At 39.5% G+C, this 21,700-nt stretch overlaps 1 protein-coding gene across 10 annotated transcripts in view; it reads left to right on the forward strand.

Moving 5' to 3' along the window:
• Nucleotides 1-21,700, forward strand: part of ESRRG (estrogen related receptor gamma) — a 536,337-nt gene that overhangs the window by 234,218 nt on the left and 280,419 nt on the right. For 2 of the 10 annotated variants that reach the window (XM_073671935.1, XM_073671934.1), the window contains exon 1: nt 14,536-14,788. The exons of 2 other annotated variants lie outside the window; for them this stretch is intronic. Coding sequence is in view for 3 of the 8 variants with exons in the window: in XM_073671934.1 (XP_073528035.1) it covers nt 14,733-14,788 (56 nt within the window). In the remaining 5 variants the exon portion in view is untranslated. Of the gene's footprint in view, nt 1-14,534; nt 14,793-17,884; nt 17,985-21,334; nt 21,413-21,700 lie in introns of those variants that run through there. 6 more of the 10 variants (XM_073671932.1, XM_073671936.1, XM_073671933.1 and 3 more) reach the window with 6 other exon arrangements.

Raw genomic sequence — 21,700 nt, forward strand, 5'->3', positions numbered from 1 at the left:
GCAGTATGTGAGCATGGGGGAGAGAGCAGTGCAGTTTGTGAGGGTGGGGGAGAGAGAAGTGCAGTATGTGAGCACGGGGGAGAGAGCAGTGCAGTATGTGAGCACGGGGGAGAGAGCAGTGCAGTATGTGAGCACGGGGGAGAGAGAAGTGCACTATGTGAGGGTGGGGGAGAGAGAAGTGCAGTATGTGAGCACGGGGGAGAAAGCAGTGCAGTATGTGAGCACGGGGGAGACAGCAGCGCAGTATGTGAGCACGGGGGAGAGAGCAGCGCAGTATGTGAGGGTGGGGGAGAGAGCAGCGCAGTATGTGAGCACGGGGGAGAGAGAGCAGTGCAGTATGTGAGGGTGGAGGAGAGAGCAGTGCAGTGTGTGAGCACGGGGGAGAGAGCAGTGCAGTATGTGAGGGTGGGAGAGAGAGCAGTGCAGTATGTGAGCACGGGGGAGAGAGCAACGCAGTATGTGAGCACGGGGGAGAGAGCAGCGCAGTATGTGAGCATAGGGGAGCGAGCAGTGCAGTATGTGAGCACGGGAGGAGAGAGCAGCGCAGTATGTGAGCACGGGGGAGAGAGCAGCGCAGTATGTGAGCACGGGGGATATAGCAGTGTAGTATGTGAGCAGAGGGGAGAGAGCAGTGGAGTATGTGAGCGTGGGAGAGAGAGCAGCGCAGTATGTGAGCGCAGGAGAGAGCAGCGCAGTATGTGAGCACGGGGGAGAGAGCAGCGCAGTATGTGAGCACGGGGGAGAGAGCAGCGCAGTATGTGAGGGTGGGGGAGAGAGAGCAGTGCAGTATGCGAGCACGGGGAGAGAGAAGTGCAGTATGTGAGCACGGGGGAGAGAGCAGCGCAGTATGTGAGCACGGGGGAGAGAGCAGCGCAGCATGTGAGCACGGGGGATATAGCAGTGTAGTATTTGAGCAGAGGGGAGAGAGCAGTGGAGTATGTGAGCTTGGGAGAGAGAGCAGCGCAGTATGTGAGCCCTGGAGAGAGCAGTGCAGTATGTGAGCACGGGGGAGAGAGCAGCGCAGTATGTGAGCACGGGGGGAGAGAGCAGTGCAGTATGTGAGGGTGGGGGAGAGAGCAGCGCAGTATGTGAGCACGGGGGAGAGAGAGCAGTGCAGTATGTGAGGGTGGAGGAGAGAGCAGTGCAGTATGTGAGCACGGGGGAGAGAGCAGTGCAGTATGTGAGGGTGGGGGGAGAGCAGTGCAGTATGTGAGCACGGGGGAGAGAGCAACGCAGTATGTGAGCACGGGGGAGAGAGCAGCGCAGTATGTGAGCATAGGGGAGCGAGCAGTGCAGTATATGAGCACGGGAGGAGAGAGCAGCGCAGTATGTGAGCACGGGGGAGAGAGCAGCGCAGTATGTGAGCACGGGGGATATAGCAGTGTAGTATGTGAGCAGAGGGGAGAGAGCAGTGGAGTATGTGAGCGTGGGAGAGAGAGCAGTGCAGTATGTGAGCGCAGGAGAGAGCAGCGCAGTATGTGAGCACGGGGGAGAGAGCAGCGCAGTATGTGAGCACGGGGAGAGAGCAGCGCAGTATGTGAGGGTGGGGGAGAGAGAGCAGTGCAGTATGCGAGCACGGGGAGAGAGCAGCGCAGTATGTGAGCACGGGGGAGAGAGCAGCGCAGTATGTGAGCACGGGGGAGAGAGCAGCGCAGTATGTGAGCACGGGGGATATAGCAGTGTAGTATTTGAGCAGAGGGGAGAGAGCAGTGGAGTATGTGAGCGTGGGAGAGAGAGCAGCGCAGTATGTGAGCGCTGGAGAGAGCAGTGCAGTATGTGAGCACAGGGCAGAGAGCAGTGCAGTATGTGAGGGTGGGGGAGAGAGCAGCGCAGTATGTGAGGGTGGGGGAGAGAGCAGCGCAGTATGTGAGGGTGGGGGAGAGAGCAGCGCAGTATGTGAGGGCGGGGGAGAGAGAAGAGCAGGATGTGAACTCATGCTATAGGCTGCGAGAAAGAGGACTATGATATGCCATGGACTTCCATTGCCCCAGCCCTGAATATGCCCCCACCCATCATCCCCATAGTCCCCATCCATCATCCATTACTGTACACGTGCTTTGGCAAAACTAATATTTATTTGGTCCTGCCAATAAAGCTTCAATGAATTTGAATTTGATAGATAGATAAATAAATAGATAGATAGATGATAGATAGATAGATAGATAGATAATAGATAGACAGATAGATAGATAGATAGATAGATAGATAGATAGATGGATAGTAGGATGGATACATAATGATAGATGATAGATAGATGATGTATAGATAGGTAGATAAATTATTGAGATAGATAGATAGATAATGATAGGTATAGATGGATAGATAGATAGATAGAAAGATAGATAGATAATGATAGATGATTAATAGATAGATATGAGACAGATAGATAATAGATATGAGATGATATATGTATTGATATGAAATAGAATGATACTGTAAATAGAGTCAATAAAGATAAAACACAACTATAGACAGATCGATAGATAAATGAATATGAAAAAGATAGATACTACAAATTGATAGCTGTCCCTATGTACATTTTTTACAAAGGTGTTTTATATATAGAACATCCACTTTAAATTGGTTAGGAGGCACAAGAGTTATTATTATTACTATTATTAATACTATCATTGTTATTTGTATTATCATTGTTATTATTATATACAATTAAAGATATATTCTAACCAAATACATTTATAGCTTATCTGTAGGATGTATTATAAATGCTTCATATGCAGTGGTCCCACCTCTGTAACCCCTGTTAAAGTTTCTTTCCCCTGCATGAATGATCATTAGAACTACAAATCTATTCTCTGTAAAGTCTCTGTCAGGGGGAGGAGGGAGCATCTGGGTTAGGAGTTGAAGATGGCAATGATATATGCAGGGAAAAGAGACTCCTGTTTCTACATAGAGCTTAGAAGGAGTCACCTAGTCAGTTTCTAATCATGTGATGTCATAGACCTAATGGAAAAGAGAAGAATTAACTGGGTAGAAAGACAAAATCTGCGATTGTAAGTTCACACAGAGGTCTAAGGGGTAGCGTTTCTTCTTATGGAGAGTGACACACCAGCTCTGGCACGTCAAGGTAAGGAGGCTTATTCGCCGTGCAATGCTCCTCTGGGAAATTTAATATGCAAATTGCCTCTTCAGAGAAAGATGACTTAGGATAAAAGCCAAATCAGAATCTCAATTTGCAGACACGGTGTTTCGGGCTGTTGGCCCTCGTCAGTGCAAAGCATGAGAACTGATTTGGCTAGGTGGGAGGCTCTGGACTGAGACTCAGTGCACTGACGAGGGCCAACAGCCCGAAACACCATGTCTGCAAATTGAGATTCTGATTTGGCTTTTATCCTAAGTCATATTGCAAGGCTCGTTAAAGGGTTGATTGTGACTTGTAGGATTGCTACTTCCAATAGGTGGCCCTATAGAGTACAAGTCCTCTTTTTCTCTGAAGAGGCAATTTGCATAAGTACACACAGTGCTATATAATATGATGGCTGCATTATATTAAGAGGATATAAACATTGATGGGAGGAGGAGTGCTTCTTTAAAGTTATAGTCTAACCAAATATATTTATAGTTTATTTGTAGGATATATTATAAATGTTTCATATCCAGTGATCCTATCCCTGTTAATTAAACAAAAATGGCCAGGAATAAGAGAAGATGAAGAGAGAATACTCATCTGTAGATGGAAGATAAAGGGACAACAGAGCCAATGCAGCATGGGGATTTGCTCTTCATATAATTTTTGGGGCATAACCAGGACATGGGGAATGGACCATGCGCAGTCAGGTAGCTATGTGGAAGGGAATACATGAGAATCTCTCTACATCTTGCAATCCCTTCACTATATCTTACATGTATCATAATCATTACAATTGTTAAAGCTTCTTCTTGGCTGTTGTAACTTGATCTAGCTCTGTTAGGATGGCCAGGTAGTATTGTAAATGGAAAGGGAGTACTCTAGCCCAGGGTTCCCCAACTCCAGTCCTCAAGGCCCACCAACAGGTCATGTTTTCAGGATTTCCTTAGTATTGCTCAGGTGATAATTCCATCAACAGCACAGGCAATAGTTACATCACCTGTGCAATACTAAGGAAATCCTGAAAACATGACCTGTTGGTGGGCCTTGAGGACTGGAGTTGGGGAACCCTGCTCTAGCCTATCACACCTCAGTCCCTTCTCTACTTCTAAAATATGACAGCTCTGCAGGAGAAGTAAGTATAAGTAATATGTGTGACTATATGTGTTTGAAATGTGTTTACAATGTGTGTAATAGGGGTGAATATACAGTTATATGAAAAAGTTTGGGCACCCCTATTAATCTTAAGCTTAATGTTTTATAAAAATTGGTGTTTTTGCAACAGCTATTTCAGTTTGATATATGTAATAACTGTTGGACACAGTAATGTTTCTGCCTTGAAATGAGGTTTATTGTACTAACAGAAAATGTGCAATCTGCATTCAAACAAACCCTTATCATTTTCTTGTTTTAAATACTCCTACCTACTTTTTACTGACTTACTAAAGCACTTTTTTTGGTTTTGTAACCTCATTTAGCTTTGAACTTCATAGCCAGGTGTATGCAAGCATGAGAAAAGCTACTTAAAGTGGCCACTTGCAAGTTGTTCTCCTGTTTCCATCTCCTCTGAAGAGTGGCATCATGGGCTCCTCAAAACAACTGTCAAATGATCTGAAAACAAAGATTATTCAACATAGTTGTTCAGGGGAAGGATACAAAAAGCTGTCTCAGAGATTTAACCTGTCAGTTTCCACTGTGAGGAACATAGTAAGGAAATGGAAGAACACAGGGACAGTTCTTGTAATGCCAGAAGTGGCAGGCCAAGAAAAACATCAGAAAGGCAGAGAAGAAGAATGGTGAGATCAGTCAAGGACAATCCTCAGACCACCTCCAGAGAGCTGCAGCATCAACTTGCTGCAGATGGTGTCACTGTGCATCGGTCAACTATACAACGCACTTTGCACAAGGAGAAGCTGTATGGGAGAGTGATGCAAAAGAAGCCGTTTCTGCAAGCACGCCACAAACAGAGTCGGCTGAGGTATGCAAAAGCACATTTGGAGAAGCCAATTTCTCTTTGGAAGAAGGTCCTGTGGACTGATGAAACCAAGACTGAGTTGTTTGGTCATACAAAAAGGCGTTATGCATGGCGGCAAAAAAACACAGCATTCCAAGAAAAACACTTGCTACCCACAGTAAAATTTGGTGGAGGTTCCATCATGCTTTGGGGCTGTGTGGCCAATGCCGGCACCGTGAATCTTGTTAAAGTTGAAGGACGCATGGATTCCACTCAGTATCAGCAGATTCTTGACAATAATGTTCAAGAATCAGTGACAAAGTTGAAGTTACGCAGGGGATGGATCTTTCAGCAAGACAATAATCCAAAACACCGCTCCAAATCTACTCAGGCATTCATGCAGAGGAACAATTACAATGTTCTGGAATGGCCATCCCAGTCCCCAGACCTGAATATCATTGAACATCTGTGGGATCATTTGAAGAGGGCTGTCCATGCTCGGCGACCATCAAACTTAACTGAACTGGAATTCTTTTGTAAAGAGGAATGGTCAAAAATACCTTCATCCAGGATCCAGGAACTCATTAAATGCTACAGGAAGCGACTAGAGGCTGTTATTTTTGCAAAAGGAGGATCTACTAAATATTAATGTCACTTTTCTGGTGAGGTGCCCATACTTATGCACCTGTCAAATTTTGTTTGAATGCAGATTGCACATTTTCTGTTAGTACAATAAACCTCATTTCAAGGCAGAAACATTACTGTGTCCAACAGTTATTACATAGATCAAACTGAAATAGCTGTTGCAAAAACACCAATTTTTATAAAACAATAAGCTTAAGATTAATAGGGGTGCCCAAACTTTTTTCATATAACTGTATGTGCTGTATGTGTTATGTGTTTAATGTGTGTGAATGTCTATGTGTAACAAGTATGAATATATAACAGGCAGCCCATGGCTCAGTGGTTAGCACTGTAGCCTTGCAGCACTGGGGTCCTGGGTTCATATCCCACCAAGAACGACATCTGCAAGGAGTTTATATGTTCTCCCCGTGTTTGCGTGGGTTCCTCCGGGTTCTCCGGTTTCCTCCCGCACTCCAAAGACATCATGATAGGGAATGTAGATTGTGAGCCCCAATGGGGACAGTGTTGTTGACAGTGTGTGGCGCTATATAAGTGAGTAAAATAAATAAAAAATATATATATGTATGTGTGTAACAACTATAATTATGTGTTTAATGAACAGTATATGTGTGTGTGTGTAATGTTTAAGAAATATGAATATACTGTATGTATAATGTGTGTACAAATATATGTGTGTGTAATGTTTATGCCTGAAATGTGTTTATGTACATATTTTGTGTGTATTTATGTACATACATATATATTATAATGAATATATACATATATTATAATGTTAATACTATTGACCACGTTTGGAAAGAAATAAGTCTGACAATGCGGTCTCATGTTTAGACTATGGCTATGGTCAGATAGATAGATACTGTAGATGCAAGTGAGATCGTTTTCTACATTTCTGTTTTAATTATTATTTTTTAGAGATATTAACCTTATCATTGTTAAAAGGGGAAATACCAAAATCACATATTTCTTGTTGATGTCGCCTATTAAAAAGCATTTTTATTGTTTCCCGCGGAGATAACTTACCTTTCTATTTGACTCTATTGCTCTCTAGAGGAGCACAATCTCACTGTTAGTTTATTTGTGAGGGTGTTCTGGAGGCGCATTATACCTCTAATAGGGAGTAATGGTAGCGTCTGTCTTTTCGATTAACAGGCATTGTCTCTCCCTGGCTTTTATTTGTAGAAATAGTACAAAGAGAGGACAAACAAAAAGTTGTCTCGGGTTATAAAGGCCCCTTTCCCCTTGAATTAAGTAAGCTCTATGTCATTTCTATACAGTAAGCTCTGCCTAGCTGTGTATATATTTTGCTGCGTTCCTGTGTTATGGAGGAGTCGGCTGAGATAGCATGTACAGTCAGTATACTGTCAGCTTTAGTATAATCCAATAATATCACATTGGTGGCAGTGTGACTCCTAGCTGATTAAGAGGGTCACTTAAAGAAGACCTGTCACCAAGGAAAAAAAAATTCCTACTGTGCCCGTGAGTATGCTGTTTTTGTTTTTTTAAAATCCATCATACCATTCTATAGATATGGACCTTTTTGTTTAGTTATCATTTTTATTTTCATTTCCAAGGGGGTGTGGATCACAGCTCCTCTGGGGCGTGTCTTTAGGTTGCACTGTATAGTTACCCTCTGAGTCATGCCCCCTTGAAAAATACCATAAAAAAATTGCACTACATAAAATGGCCCATATCTCTGGTGGATTTTTTTTAACAACAAAGATAAAATAAGAACAAAAACTGGCCACTTGTGACCTGTAGACAGGTTCTCTTTAAATTGCACTAAGCTGCAATACCAGGAATGGCCACTAGTATAAGTAAGATATTGTGATTTTTAAACAGTCAGATGATTGCAGGGAGTAGGTGTCACGATTCCTCCGCTCAGAGTGTCTTGGAAGCAGTGAGTAATAGCTCAGTTGTCCAATCTGGAGCAAGGGCATACTGAGCTGTCAGTATTTTGATAGACAGCTCAGTCGTCCAGTCTGGTACAGGGGCTTGTTGAGCTGTCAGTATTTTGATAGACAGCTCAGTCGTCCAGTCTGGTGCAGGGGCGTGTTGAGCTGTCAGTATTTTGATAGACAGCTCAGTCGTCCAGTCTGGTGCAGGGGCGTGCTGGGCTGTCAGTATTTTGATAGACAGCTCAGTCGTCCAGTCTGGTGCAGGGGCGTGTTAGGCTGTCAGTATTTTGATAGACAGCTCAGTCGTCCAATCTGGTGCAGGGGCGTGCTGCGCTGTTAGTATTTTGATAGACAGCTCAGTCGTCCAATCTGGTGCAGGGGCGTGCTGCGCTGTTAGTATTTTGATAGACAGCTCAGTCGTCCAATCTGGTACAGGGGCGTGCTGGGCTGTCAATATTTTGATAGACAGCTCAGTCATCAAATCTGGTGCAGGGGCGTGCTGGGCTGTCAGTATTTTGCTTGACAGCTCAGCCGTCCTATCTGAGACTGGAGGTGCTGAGCTTCCTTTAGGTGTTCCCTGTTCTAAATGATTACCCAGCTACTTAGCTAAGCTGTCAGTCCCAGATCTCTGCCAGTCGTAGCTTTTGCTCGGTGGGGCACGTTTGCCTTGCATTCCTGTGCTCTTTTGATCTTTTGCTGCCTGGCCTTGGACCTCGTTCTGAACATTCATTTGCCTAGCCCCTTTGCTCTGATCTGCTATCTTCCTGGTATTCTGACCTTGGACCGTGACCTGACTATGCCTTTGTCTTTCCCCTTTAGTTTACAATGTCCTCTCTTGGTATCTGACCCCGGAACTTTTGACTTCCCTGCCTCACAGCTTGTCTGTGAGTAGAGACTAGCGTCACAGTAGGCCCCTGACTAACTGATAGCCTCTCTCAAGCACTAGTCATCAGTTTTGCAGTCCCGGAGAATCCATTTAATAAGTATAATTATTATTTTTTATAATGGCGGAATACATAACAAATGAAATTTCGTCATAATAGTTATTATTGTTATTATTTTTTACTTTTTTGCTAATTTATATAAGTAAATATGAAAACTTTATCGTGTGAGTCATCATGATTTTATAAAATCCTCTATTTTTTTAGTATACAGCACAAAATTTATAAATGTATTATTTTGTATATTTATTCAACTAAAATTATTTACATTTTTTTTATATTATTTATTGCGACTTTTTTTTATCATTAATTTAATTTTATCATTTTTAATTTTGTTTTTAGCCCCCTGGAGTTTATTTTTTTTTCTTTAAATGACATTAACGGCCCATGCTTATAAAATGGCCAGGCATCTGTTAGGACGTAACCTGGGCATTGTTACACGGACAGTCCTAGGGATTTAAATAGACCCCAAGCTATCAGTATTGGAATACCACCAGTCAATGACAAAACCCAGGACCTTCCTTATGCTTATCTGAATTTTGATCATTGTGCCTAAAGGGTTAAATGGTTGGCATCAATCCTATCCACCCTCCCACTAATTAATTATTTTTTAAAGAAACAGCGCCACTATATTGTATGGTTTGAGATTGGTACTGCAATTTAGCCCCATTTTATTGAATAAAATGCAATACCAGATTAAGCCCAGGAGAGGCGCTGTTTCCTGGGGGAAAAAGCAGATCCTTTTTTTAAATTTGTTAGGAGGTGTGATCTAGGATGATGGGTGTTGCAGTTTGCTATGTCATGGCCTATATTCCGCACATTGTAGGATTTTAATATTATGTCTAGTACCTGCCTCACCAGGGACACGAGACATCATGTGCTGCCTCCGTGATGAGACTCTCCTGGAACATACGATACAAATCAGGCGGATTATATACAAGCGGATTCACTAAAAACAAAGGCGAATTAAACAAGCGACACAACTGTGAAATGATAAACTGTTCTGCTTCCAGCCAAGCAATTAAATTACCCCCAGAGGAACGCGAAATGTAGGATAACCGCGCGGAAAACACGCGTGATCCACACGGTACCTCCACAGTGCATTGTTTAAGGGAAGACGTGTAGGTAAAGCGCTCGTGATCCCCGGGGGACAGGACGAGGGCTGTATAATAGCGGCGTGGGCTGCACTCCCCTCCAGACAGCGAGCTGAGAGCAGAGTGATGAGCACAGGACGGGGGGCTATCACCGGGGGTCTCACCACTGTACCTGGTGGGCAGAGCTCGGGGACCTCTGTGGACTCAGTAAATGAGATCACACCACAAACGGTTAACATGGAAAGATCTTTACTCAGTGCTCATTGTGGTTAAGTGTGAGCTTAGTACAGCATGTGTCCTACACAACATATGTCTCATTTGTATGTGTCTGTCAGCAAGTCTGTGCTGCGCCCTCTAATCCTCCAACATCCATCTATCTATCCCATATCTATTATCTATCTATCTATCTATCTATCATCTATCTAACTATCTATCTATCATCTATCTAACTATCTATCTATCTATCTATCATCTATCTATCAATCTATCTATCTATCTATCTATCTATCTATCATCTATCTAACTATCTATCTATCTATCATCTATCTATCTATCTATCTATCTATTATCTATCTATCTATCCCATATCTATTATCTATCTATCATCTATCTAACTATCTATCTATCTATCAATCTATCTATCTATCTATCTATCTATCATCTATCTAACTATCTATCTATCTATCTATCTATCATCTATCTATCAATCTATCTATCTATCTATCTATCATCTATCTAACTATCTATCTATCTATCAATCTATCTATCTATCTATCATCTATCTATCTATCTATCTATCTATCTATCTATCTATCATCTATCTAACTATCTATCTATCTATCTATCATCTATCTATCAATCTATCTATCTATCTATCTATCATCTATCTAACTATCTATCTATCTATCATCTATCTATCTATCTATCTATCTATCTATTATCTATCTATCTATCCCATATCTATTATCTATCTATCATCTATCTAACTATCTATCTATCTATCAATCTATCTATCTATCTATCTATCTATCATCTATCTAACTATCTATCTATCTATCTATCATCTATCTATCAATCTATCTATCTATCTATCTATCATCTATCTAACTATCTATCTATCTATCAATCTATCTATCTATCTATCATCTATCTATCTATCTATCTATCTATCATCTATCTATCTACAGTATCTATCTATCTATCATCTATCTATCTACAGTATCTATCTATCTATCTATTATCCATCTATTATCTATCTATATGTCCTTCTATCTATCTATCTATCTATTCATATATCTATCTATCTATCTAGTGATAATACTAATATCTAGCTATTATCTATGTATCTTTCTATCTTTATAATTGTACATATACCTATCTAAGTACTTATATTTCTATTTATCTATTTATTTAATGCAAATCAGTCTACCGTATGTATCTTCAATCTATGAAAAAAAAATAGGCCACACTTCAAAGTATTAAAGTGAAAAATAGGTGTAAATAAATTCACTCATAATTAATATCTGTGAATCAGTTATTTCATATCTTTCTGTTTCCCTTGTATCTATCTCTCTATATCTCTCTCTGTCTGACTGTGGTCACTATCTACAGTATCTATCTATTATCTATCTATCTATCTATTATCTATCTATCTATCTATCTATGTATCTATCTATCTATCTATCTATCTATCTATCCTTCTTTCTATCTATCTATCATCTATCTATCTAATATTTATCTATCTATCTATCTATCTATCTATCTATCTATCTATCTTTCATATCTATCTATCTCTCTATCTATCTATCTATCTATCTATCTATGTATCTATCTATCTATCTATCTATCTATCTATCCTTCTTTCTATCTATCTATCATCTATCTATCTATCTATCTAATATTTATCTATCTATCTATCTATCTTTCATATCTATCTATCTATCTATCTATCTCTCTATCTATCTATTATCTATCTATCTATCTCTATCTATTATCTATCTATCTATCATCTATCTATATATCTTTCATATCTATCTATCTATCTATCTATCTATCTATCATTATCTATCTGTCATTATCTATCTATCACTATCTATTTATATATTATCTATCTAATATCTATCTATTTATCTAATATCTATCATTTTCTATCTCATATATATATTTCTTTCTTTCTATCTATCTATCTATCTATCTATCTATCTATCTATCTCCTATCTATCTATCTATCTATCTATCTATCTATCTATCTATCTATCTATCTATCTATCTATCTATCTATCTACTTATCCTCACTTCAGACCATAACATAACCTTAGCACGTGTTCAGACTTATTTCTTCCCGTACAGGCTGCTTTCTCCAGTACTCTCCTGTCTGATGTGATGTACAGACTCTCGCTACACTTCTCTCCAGACAATATTACCCTTCTTTACATCTAGAACAATATGCGCCAAAATGATTGGTATAGGGCTAATTCTAGAACCTATTTCAAGTTCAAGGATTGGTGTAGATCACAGGGGACACGACACTGACTCTTGGGTAGTCTCACATCCTATAATGGGGGACCTCTTCACTTGGCGGGGAGGAGGAGGAGGAGGCGGGAGGCGGGGGTGAAGGCTTTGTCTCTCTGTGTCCATCGAGGAACCACAGTAGGGACAGTCATTTAACTGGATGAAAGCTGGTTGGAGGGAATTTTGCTCTGGTTAATAGGGTAACAGCAGGGGATGTGGCAGGCAATGTTTTTGGGTAGATGTGAAAACATGAAAAGGACCCTGCATTGAAAGATGGCAAGATACCATTATCCTGCAGACTACAGTAAATTAGCAGCCCTAATCCTTCCAGGTCCACACGTCTTGTCATTTTTGCAGCGCACGATCCTTTTTCCCTTTTCCCCCCGTGCCGTCACATATCCTATAGAGAACACGTATGGCCAGATTGGGACATTGTAATGAAGATCGTCACCCCTGTCCATTTGTATTCTATGGACTGGTACACAGGGAAAATAATTAGCGGCATCAATATTGCAGAGATAAAGATTACCATGCAGCCCGGAAAGTGAATGCCTCTTTTACATGCTGACGGGGAACGCTCGCTTTATTCTTTTATGGTATTTTAAATTCCGGTTTCAATCAAAATGTGAGCAAAAAAGGCATTTGAATGCTGTAAAATGATTAAATGTCTCCCCTGTTAAGGTTTGAGACTAATCTTTTTTGTTGTATAGCGTCTCCAGAATGCTCGCATTTTACTTCTCGTCCCAAAGCTCTTTTTATTCACTGCTCACAGCCAAATTTACATCTTAATTGCAGGGTTCACATTTAACAATATAGACAGCGTAATGCTACTGGTAATTAAGCTTTTAGTACCTGCTTTCGACACTCTGCGTAGCGACACAGTTTCGCAATGTTAACCCCCCCATTTTCTAGAATTTGTGGGGAAAAGTTAAAAATATGAAAGAAATAGAAAAACGGGCCCAGAATCTTAAAATTTACGGCCATCTCTGTGATTTCGAATTCCTTTCCACCTAATGAAGCCGTCTTCGGTGACTGTATCGGGAGGAATTTGCAATGCGCAGGGTGACAGCAGATGACAACGATATGCATTGTGTCAAAACTTATGCCGCAAAATGAAAAATTCCCGAGACGAGACACAATTTTTATCTAGGTGGGAAAAGTTGGTCAAAGACGTGTGGAGACTCTCTAAAAGAAAAAAAAGGTATGGATAGAGTTAAAGTGTTAACAGACCAACTTCTTTTACATCTTACACCCCACGTATGTTTAGTTTGGGGGGGTTTGGGATTCTATTTAGAACGGCAGTTGGGTTCTATTCGATTTTTGAATTTTTTTCCGAACAGCAGTTGGGTTCTATTCGATTTTTGAAATATTTTCCTTGGAAATGTTGTATCAATTTTCACAAGTTTCGAAGTTCTATGATTGAAAGATGTTTAATTTATTGTTGGGGTGAAATGAAGTATCCCCACACCCTTGTCACCCCCCAGAACCCCACCACATTACATCCCTACTATCTTGTTAGGAACTGGAGCAGTGTTAGCAGTCTGTAATCTGCTCTCTGTCACAATTGAAGAAACCGATTGATCAATGTGACTGCCCCGGCATTTCTCATTGTTTTAACATAATCTGAATTTGTGCGCTAGACGTGTTAAATTCGGTTCATACTCGCCTGCTCACTTAAAAAGAAATGGGGGTTGACAAGTGCACGAAGGCGTGTACTTATTTAGACAAACATATGAACATTATGTGCTTGGGTTTGGAGACCGTTTAACCCTTCCTTTTCCCAGGGCTGGCTGCGGCGTTCTTCCTCCCTTTTAATAGTTTTGTCGACTCTCGATAGGAGAAATTGACGCCGGTAAGCCGTCTTAGACAAATTAAGCGAATCGCAATTTATTTTATTATTTTGTTTCCCTGGACGCAATTTGGGATTCTTTTCAAATATGTATAAAATAAAATTGTACAAAAATATGTTAAAAAAAAAAAAAAAAAAAAAAATAGAATGAACAAAATGATGTAAAAATAAAACGCCAGTCAATTGGCATGGAAATGGAAAAAAAAAACAACTTCTGTAAGTAAAAAAATAAAATAATAATAATTAAAAATTTTTTTTAAAAAAATGACGTGAATTCTTTCTAGCATTTGGCTCCGGTGAGTTGTGTTTAATGTTATAACAAACGTTTAATGCCCAAACAGAGGAACCTTTTATTCCCTCTTTGTACTGTAGCCCAAAGGAAACATTTGTAGCTCAGGAGAAATCTCCCTCTCTATCTCAGTTTTCAGTGTGTTCTCTCCCCCCCCTCCCACAGTACCTGCCTAGCTGTCACAATGTGTGGAGCTCCTGCCCTCCCCGTCTGTCATTGGCTATCCTCCCACCAATCCAGTAGCCAAGTGGGCCAGAGGGACTGCATATGTAAAGCTCTACTTCATATTAATAAGCTGCAATCGGGGCTTTAAGTCCTTGATTAGGAGAGTGTGAGAGCTTTTGGTCCCAACTGGCTGTGCCTATAGGCTTGTCACCAGGAGAACATTTCTGTTAATTGCACTGTCCTCTGACAAGGAAACTTTGATTTATAGCTGGGGTGCACAAATTATGGTTGCCGGGCGCACATGGATTCGGTAGAACTTTGCCTTCCAGAATCTTTTTCCCTGCACTACGAGGAAGAGTAGGTACCTCTCTCTCTCTTATTTTCTTTCCGCTTCTATTCTCTTTACACAATGCGTAACATTATTATCGAGATGCAGGTAGGGGCTTAAGAGGATTTCTGTGCATGAGTGATCTCTGTGTGCCTGTTCTTGTCTCTATTGTGCGGAGCTTGCCGTTTCGTTTTTTTTTTGTGGTTTTTTTTTTAATTGTGCGACTGTGGGATTGTTCCGTTACCTTCCACTGTGTCGTCCTGTCACAATCCGAGGAACAGCTGTGTGTCACTCTTCCCTTATTCAGGTGCTAAGAATAGGCACTTGGCACAAAAGCGTAGCTAAGTGTTAAAATGTGGCGATTCACTGGTGTCCAAGCACATTTTCCTAGAAACCCCCCCTCCCATCATCTTTTCCCTGGACGGAGCACAAACCTACACTGCATGCCATACAGACCACCAGAATGCTTCTTGTCTTTGCAGCCGCTGTCATAGAAGTGACATGCTCTGGGGGGGATAATGAGCAGAAAATGAGAAAGCGTGTTTAGAGAAGTATTTAGGAAGCAGCCTGGAGTTGAATTCTAGATGGATAAGCATTAACTAGCTACAATGCAGGCGCCGGTCAATGAGTAACTGGGGCTAGTTAGGAGAGGGAGGGAGAAAATATGAATTGGGTATAGGCAGGACGGGGAGTTAGGGAAGGACACTTTTGAGCAGAAGTTCTGAGTAGTTACATAGAGCAGATCTGGAGATACATTTGCTTCTTAGGAGGGATCTGTCATTGATGCTTTTGTGTCTTGTGGAGCTTCTCAAACCCTCTAAAACAACCAGAGAAAGGGGTATTGTGTGCAGGGCAAAACAAAAATGCTAGACCATGTGTGACTGTCCGTGAGGAAAGTAGAACTTGGGCTGCACATTGCTGCCAACTGATCCGGTATAAAAACTTGCAAAATGGAAAGAGAACCTTTCCTTGAGATATTAAAAAAAAAAATCTTCTAGTTTCTTCGCTAAGTTTGAAACTTTGATGGGCGTCGCATTCGAAAACCTTTAAAAGTGCGCTCAACGTTCCGTCTTTGCTAAAGAAGCTTTCTTAAATTTACCTTCTTATAGCTAATTTGAATGATTACTTAGATAAGCCTCTTAAGGAAGATGCATTGAAATGATCTGTGTGCAGATGTCAGACTGTGGTCCTAAGGCTTAGAGAGAGAATATTGGGGTCACTGTACGAGCCACTCCGAACCCCAATATTGGCTTCGTAAATGATGACGGGAAATGAGACGACGGATAGATGAACTCTTTATTTTTTTTTCTATATGTCAGCATTATTTTTAAGTCTTGGCGGTAGATATAAAATTGATGTTTGGAATGTAACAAAAATGAAGGAAATTTGGGGGATCAGGGAGAGAGTTGGCAATAGGCTAAGCCGAGGCTGAATGTACGCTCTACTTCTTCTTTAAAAACAATGGTTATGAAAGTAACAGATGCAATAAATGTATCGGCCCGTTCTGACATATGTGTCAATCTCATCTCTGGGAAATGAAACAGTAGGCTCTTTACATAAAACTCCTTCTACCTCTGATTAAAATGTTACATTGACTAAAGGATTACGGGGCTGACTTAATTTTACTGACTGTTTTAACAGTTGTCACAGCTGTTGGAAAGCGGAAAGGCAAATGAAAAGAGTCCAAAAAAGGGAAAGCACAGGAGCTGGTGTCAGTGGGAAGAGTTGAGGAAGACAAAAGAATGAGATGTATTAAGAGGAAACAGACGGATAAGGAGAAAAAAAGAAAAAAAAAACACGTATGGAATATTGGCCTGTGACAAAGTTTAGGGTAATTGTATCTATAGATAAATATAGGAAGGGCACAGCTGAAAGTGTAATGTTGATAAGAAAGGGCTACTGCCTGTCAGGACGCCAAGATAAGATGACATTAGTGCTACAATAAATGAGTACACAATCTTAAGTGATTGCTTTTAAGTGATCGGGTTTCCAGCTGGGATCGAGGGATCGTGCTCGATTTCCTTTCCCTTACTTTACTTTTATATCCTAAAGTTCGATTCCTAGAGAAAGAGAGAGAAGAGGAAGGTGGAGGGGCGGGAGACGTGTCAATAAAGCTTCCATGATGTCCGCAAGTTTTTGGAGAAGATCACTTAGTCGAAGATACATTTTTGAGAATCTCTCTGGCGGTTTTTACCTCCCGTTAACTAGCTCCAATAGAGATCTCAAAATCAAAAATGCCAAGTCTTGTTCCTCTCTCTGTGCCCATGTTCAATTTAGAGGGTTGGAAATAATGGCGAAAAACAAAACAAAAAAAAAAACATCTCATCTCCTCACCACATTTACATTTCATCCTGACAGCTCAGTCTTTTTTCCGGGGGAGCTGTCCCATTTTATAGAGCTGAATGCTCATTTTAATGTGTTTATGGTTGTGCTCTTTTATTTACTGAGCCCGGTGCGTTGCAGCTGTAATTAACCCATGTTATTAGCAAAGCCCTTGTGGATACCCATTAATTTCCCAGAATAGTTGGCCTTTCTGCCTTCCCCTGCAAAATTTCAAGGTGTATTATGTTTTTGTTTCTTTGGGTTCCAGTCAACACTTTGACATTTTTCCCTTTTGATGGTTATTTTTGAATATTTTTCGGAGGATGGATAACTGAATTTGGAGGCTGATATTTATTTAGAGCTTTACATTTGGAACTTTGTATTTAATCGCATGCTATGAGCTCCACCCACCAGCGAATTTCAAAAATGTAAAAAAATTTTATTTAAATGACTATTTTTTGGCCTCTTCCTGGGCTGTGTGATTCTCGTACAATGTGATTCACACATGTTGGGCTTTTCACATGAAATGGCCCTGATAAGTTTTAAATTGCCCCCCCCCAAAACAGATTAGCTCTCGATAGGCACTGATTACTGGGGTAAATCATTGTAACGTGCAGTAGAAGTGTCGATGATGCCTTTTTTGGGGGGGAAATCTGGACAATACTGATGTTGCTTTTGTGAAAACTTGGAGCATCGCATTTAGGATAGGTAAATGTTGGGGCACAGTTCTGACAGTGGAAAGGGGAGGAGGGGAGGGTTTGAGCAAATCTCTTAACTAGGAGGGTGGGATGAGAACATTTCTTAACTCGCATTATGGTTCTTAATATTGACTTTCTTGCAGATTTCAGCTACACTTCACTCCTGTCTAGGAGAGTTAGTCGTGTGGATTTGAAGGGGTTAAAGGTATTGTTTTTCGCAATGGTATTTGGGGAATTCGCTTCACCAAATTCTGCTTATTGTAATGGATATAGTACTGAATAGCTGACATCAGAGGGATCCCATACTGTAATAGATAGATAGATATGAGTGTGTGTAATGTATAAGCTTTTTATATATGCATTACATATAGTAACATATGGACATGTTATCTGTATCTAATACAGAGAGAAAGATGTAAGTAAGATGGTTTAGATACGATAGAAATAGATAGTTGTGATTGTTAAATATGGACGTCTTGTTAGCATATTGTGTGTAATGTATATGCTTTTTACACTTGCGTTCCATATACATATGGACGTGTTCTCTGCATTTTATACATAGAGATAGATGTAAGATGGTTTAGATACAATACAAATAGATAGATAGATAGATTATAGATAGATAGATAGATGTGATCATTATATATGGACCTTTTGTTAACATACTGTGTGTAATGTATACGCTTTTTACACTTGCGTTACATATAGTTACATATGGATCTGTTATTTGATTCTGATACAGAGAGATAGAAGTAAGATGGTTTAGAGAAAAGATAGATAGATAGATAGATATATAGATAGATAGAATATATAGATATAAGATACGTATGAGCTAGGGCATATACATATAATCTAGATAGATGTGAGTGAGATGGTATCATTGCAACAGAGATGGATGATAAAGACATAAGAGATATGGATATGAATGAGATCATGTAGATATGAAATAGATAGATAGGCATGGGATAAGATAGATAGATAGATAGATAGATAGATAGATAGATAGATAGATAGATAGATAGATAGATATGTTGAATGACATGGAAAAGGATAGAGAGATAGATAAACTTTCCCCCACTTTGCATAATGTGAGGTGTATTCAAAAATATAACCATATATACTCAGGCTGTTACACTGCATCAAATTGAAGAAAATATCTAGAATTATCTATCTATCCTAATCTATTAGATTTTTTTTTAATTTTTTATTATAACAGTCATTACTAAGGTAATTTTGAGAAATATTAGCATTATCATCACATTCCGCTCACCGGCCTGGACCCGCAGCCCTTTTTTGTTCCCCGTGTACATCCTGTAGCCTCGTATTAAATTGTCATTGTCCTGAAGTACATGAGAGAGAAATGAATTGCTGTCCTGGACATGCTCTGACAGTAAAATATTTAGCCTCTCTGCCTTCCATCCTGCTTTATGTGTGTGTTTGATAGAGCAGGAGTGACACCCTTAGTCCCAGCAGCCTGACACAGAGAACTACTCATTACATCTTCTTTTCCTCCCTTTGGCTCGACTCTTAAACTTGTTCTATGTGTGTGATAACCTTGTGTTTGTGTCTACACACAGATCTTCATGTTGGCTCTATTTTGTGTCCACAAATTTCTGTCTATCAGCACTTGCATGGCGAAGAATCACGTTGTATATGTTTGTACATTTGCATGTGGGAGTTAAGTAAATATATATATATATATTCAACTCTCACAAGTATATATGTATATATAATGCGATAGTTATATTGTATCATGTGTGCATAGACTCATACTGTGTGTGTTTTAAAGTTACGATCGTTTCACGTGGACGTTTTGTGTGCATAGTGAGTGTAATGTATAAGTGTTTTATAGTCTTGACATTTACATGATTTGTTGTGTGAATATGTGTGTAATGTATATGTGTTTTACATTTTGAGGCCACATTTTGTATAATTTATGTGTCTTGTTTTCTAGCTGTGATAGTTACATATGGACGTGTTGTGTGCATATGTGTGTAATGTATATGTGTTTTATAGCTTGTGACAGTTGGAGATGACGTGTTGTGTGCATATGTGTGTAATGTATATGAGTTTTAGAGTTGTGATAGTTACATATGGGCTTTTTCTGTGCATATTGTGTGCAATGTATGTGTTTTTTAGCATTATAGTTACATATGGCCGTTTTGTGTGCATAAGTGTGTAATGTATATACGTTTTATACATGTGATAGTTAGAAATGATGCGAGTGTGCATATGTGTGTAATGTATATGTGTTTTACATTTTGAACACACATTTTATATCATTTATGTGTTTTGTTTTCTACTTGTGATAGTTACATATGGACGCGTTGTGTGCATATTTGTGTAATGTATATGTGTTTTATACATGTGATAGTTAGAAATGATGTGAGTGTGCATATGTGTGTAATGTATATGTGTTTTAGAGTTGTGATAGTCACATATGCGCTTTTTCTGTGCATATTGGGTGCAATGTATGTTTTTTTATAGTTATGGCAGCTACAAATGGCCATATTGTGAGCATACGCTTGTAATGTATATGCGTTTTATACAAGTGATAGTTAGAAATGATGTGAGTGAGCATATGTGTGTAATGTATATGTGTCTTAGAGTTGTGATACTTATATACGGACACATTGTTTGCCTATGTTTATACTGTAGGTGTGATTTGGAGAGTAGAATTACATATTTGAATTGTGTGTATTTCTGTGTTCTCTATTGTGTTTTAACCATATAGCCATGTTGTGCGCATATGCGTGCTATATAGAGATGGTAGTAGCATATAACCGTGTTGCGTACATACGCGTGCACTATATGTGTGTTTTATAGTTGTGACGGTTATATTTAACTATGTTTTGGGCATATGTGTGTACCATATGTGTAGCTTATAGTTATGATAGTTACATATAATTGTGTTTTCTGTTTATTTGTGTACCATATTTGTTAACTGTTCAGTGCGTATGTGTGTACCATACGTGTGGTTTATAGCGGTGACCGTTATATACATATAGTCATATTTTGGCACTATGTGTGTTTGCTATGTATGTTTTATAGTGGCAAAAGTTACATAAAATCACATTATGTGCCTACATGTGTACTGTGTGTGTGCATATGTGTGTGTACTGTATATATGCTGTATTGTGGCGACCGTACTGTTTGGTGTATTTTTGCATGTTTGATAGTGGTGACTGTTTTGTATTATCGTGTTGTGTGCCTGTATGTTGGCTGTATATATATTCTGCAGTAGTGACAGCTTCATCTTACTGCTTGTGCATACAGTATGTAGGTTTTACAGTAGCAATAGTTAAACATAATCATCATGTATGCATATGTGTGCGTTTTATAGTATATATTAGCAATATCTATATATTCTTATATATCTTTATGCACTTATTCCTTTCTATGCTCCAGATAGACATACATTATATGCGTATGCATGTATCCGAAGAATATTTACATGTAATGTAATTCTGTACATTATATTTTTATTATGATTTTGTGTTTATTTTTTAGGCATTTCCCCCAGACAACTGATAAATTCTTTTATCTTTATCTTAGGGAAATGGTTTATGTACACAGACATGGTGTAAATGTGAGGACGAACTCTTTTTCTGAAACTAAAACCTTACCTTCATGGTAGGACCGTATCTTTTTTTTCTCCTTTTTTCTAGTATCTTGTGATGCCTATTTTATTTTGCCGTTGTTTCTTTATTACATGTCATCAGACACCAACATAGATTTTAGCACACTAACACACAACCTTCACGCTATTAGTAAATGGGTTAAGTTGGTAAAAACTCTCATTGTTGTACATTTTTTTTTAACCCCAAAAATTGTTTTGTTGACCCCCCCACAACACGTCCTGAGCTATTTTTATTCCAATCATCTGTCTTACGTGTGCTGTCATTTCAGCTTTCCCTTTCA

The sequence above is a fragment of the Phyllobates terribilis genome, unplaced genomic scaffold (genome assembly GCF_046119375.1).
Source record: "Phyllobates terribilis strain yellow unplaced genomic scaffold, ASM4611937v1 Scaffold_3__8_contigs__length_932513732, whole genome shotgun sequence".
Taxonomy (NCBI): domain Eukaryota; kingdom Metazoa; phylum Chordata; class Amphibia; order Anura; family Dendrobatidae; genus Phyllobates; species Phyllobates terribilis.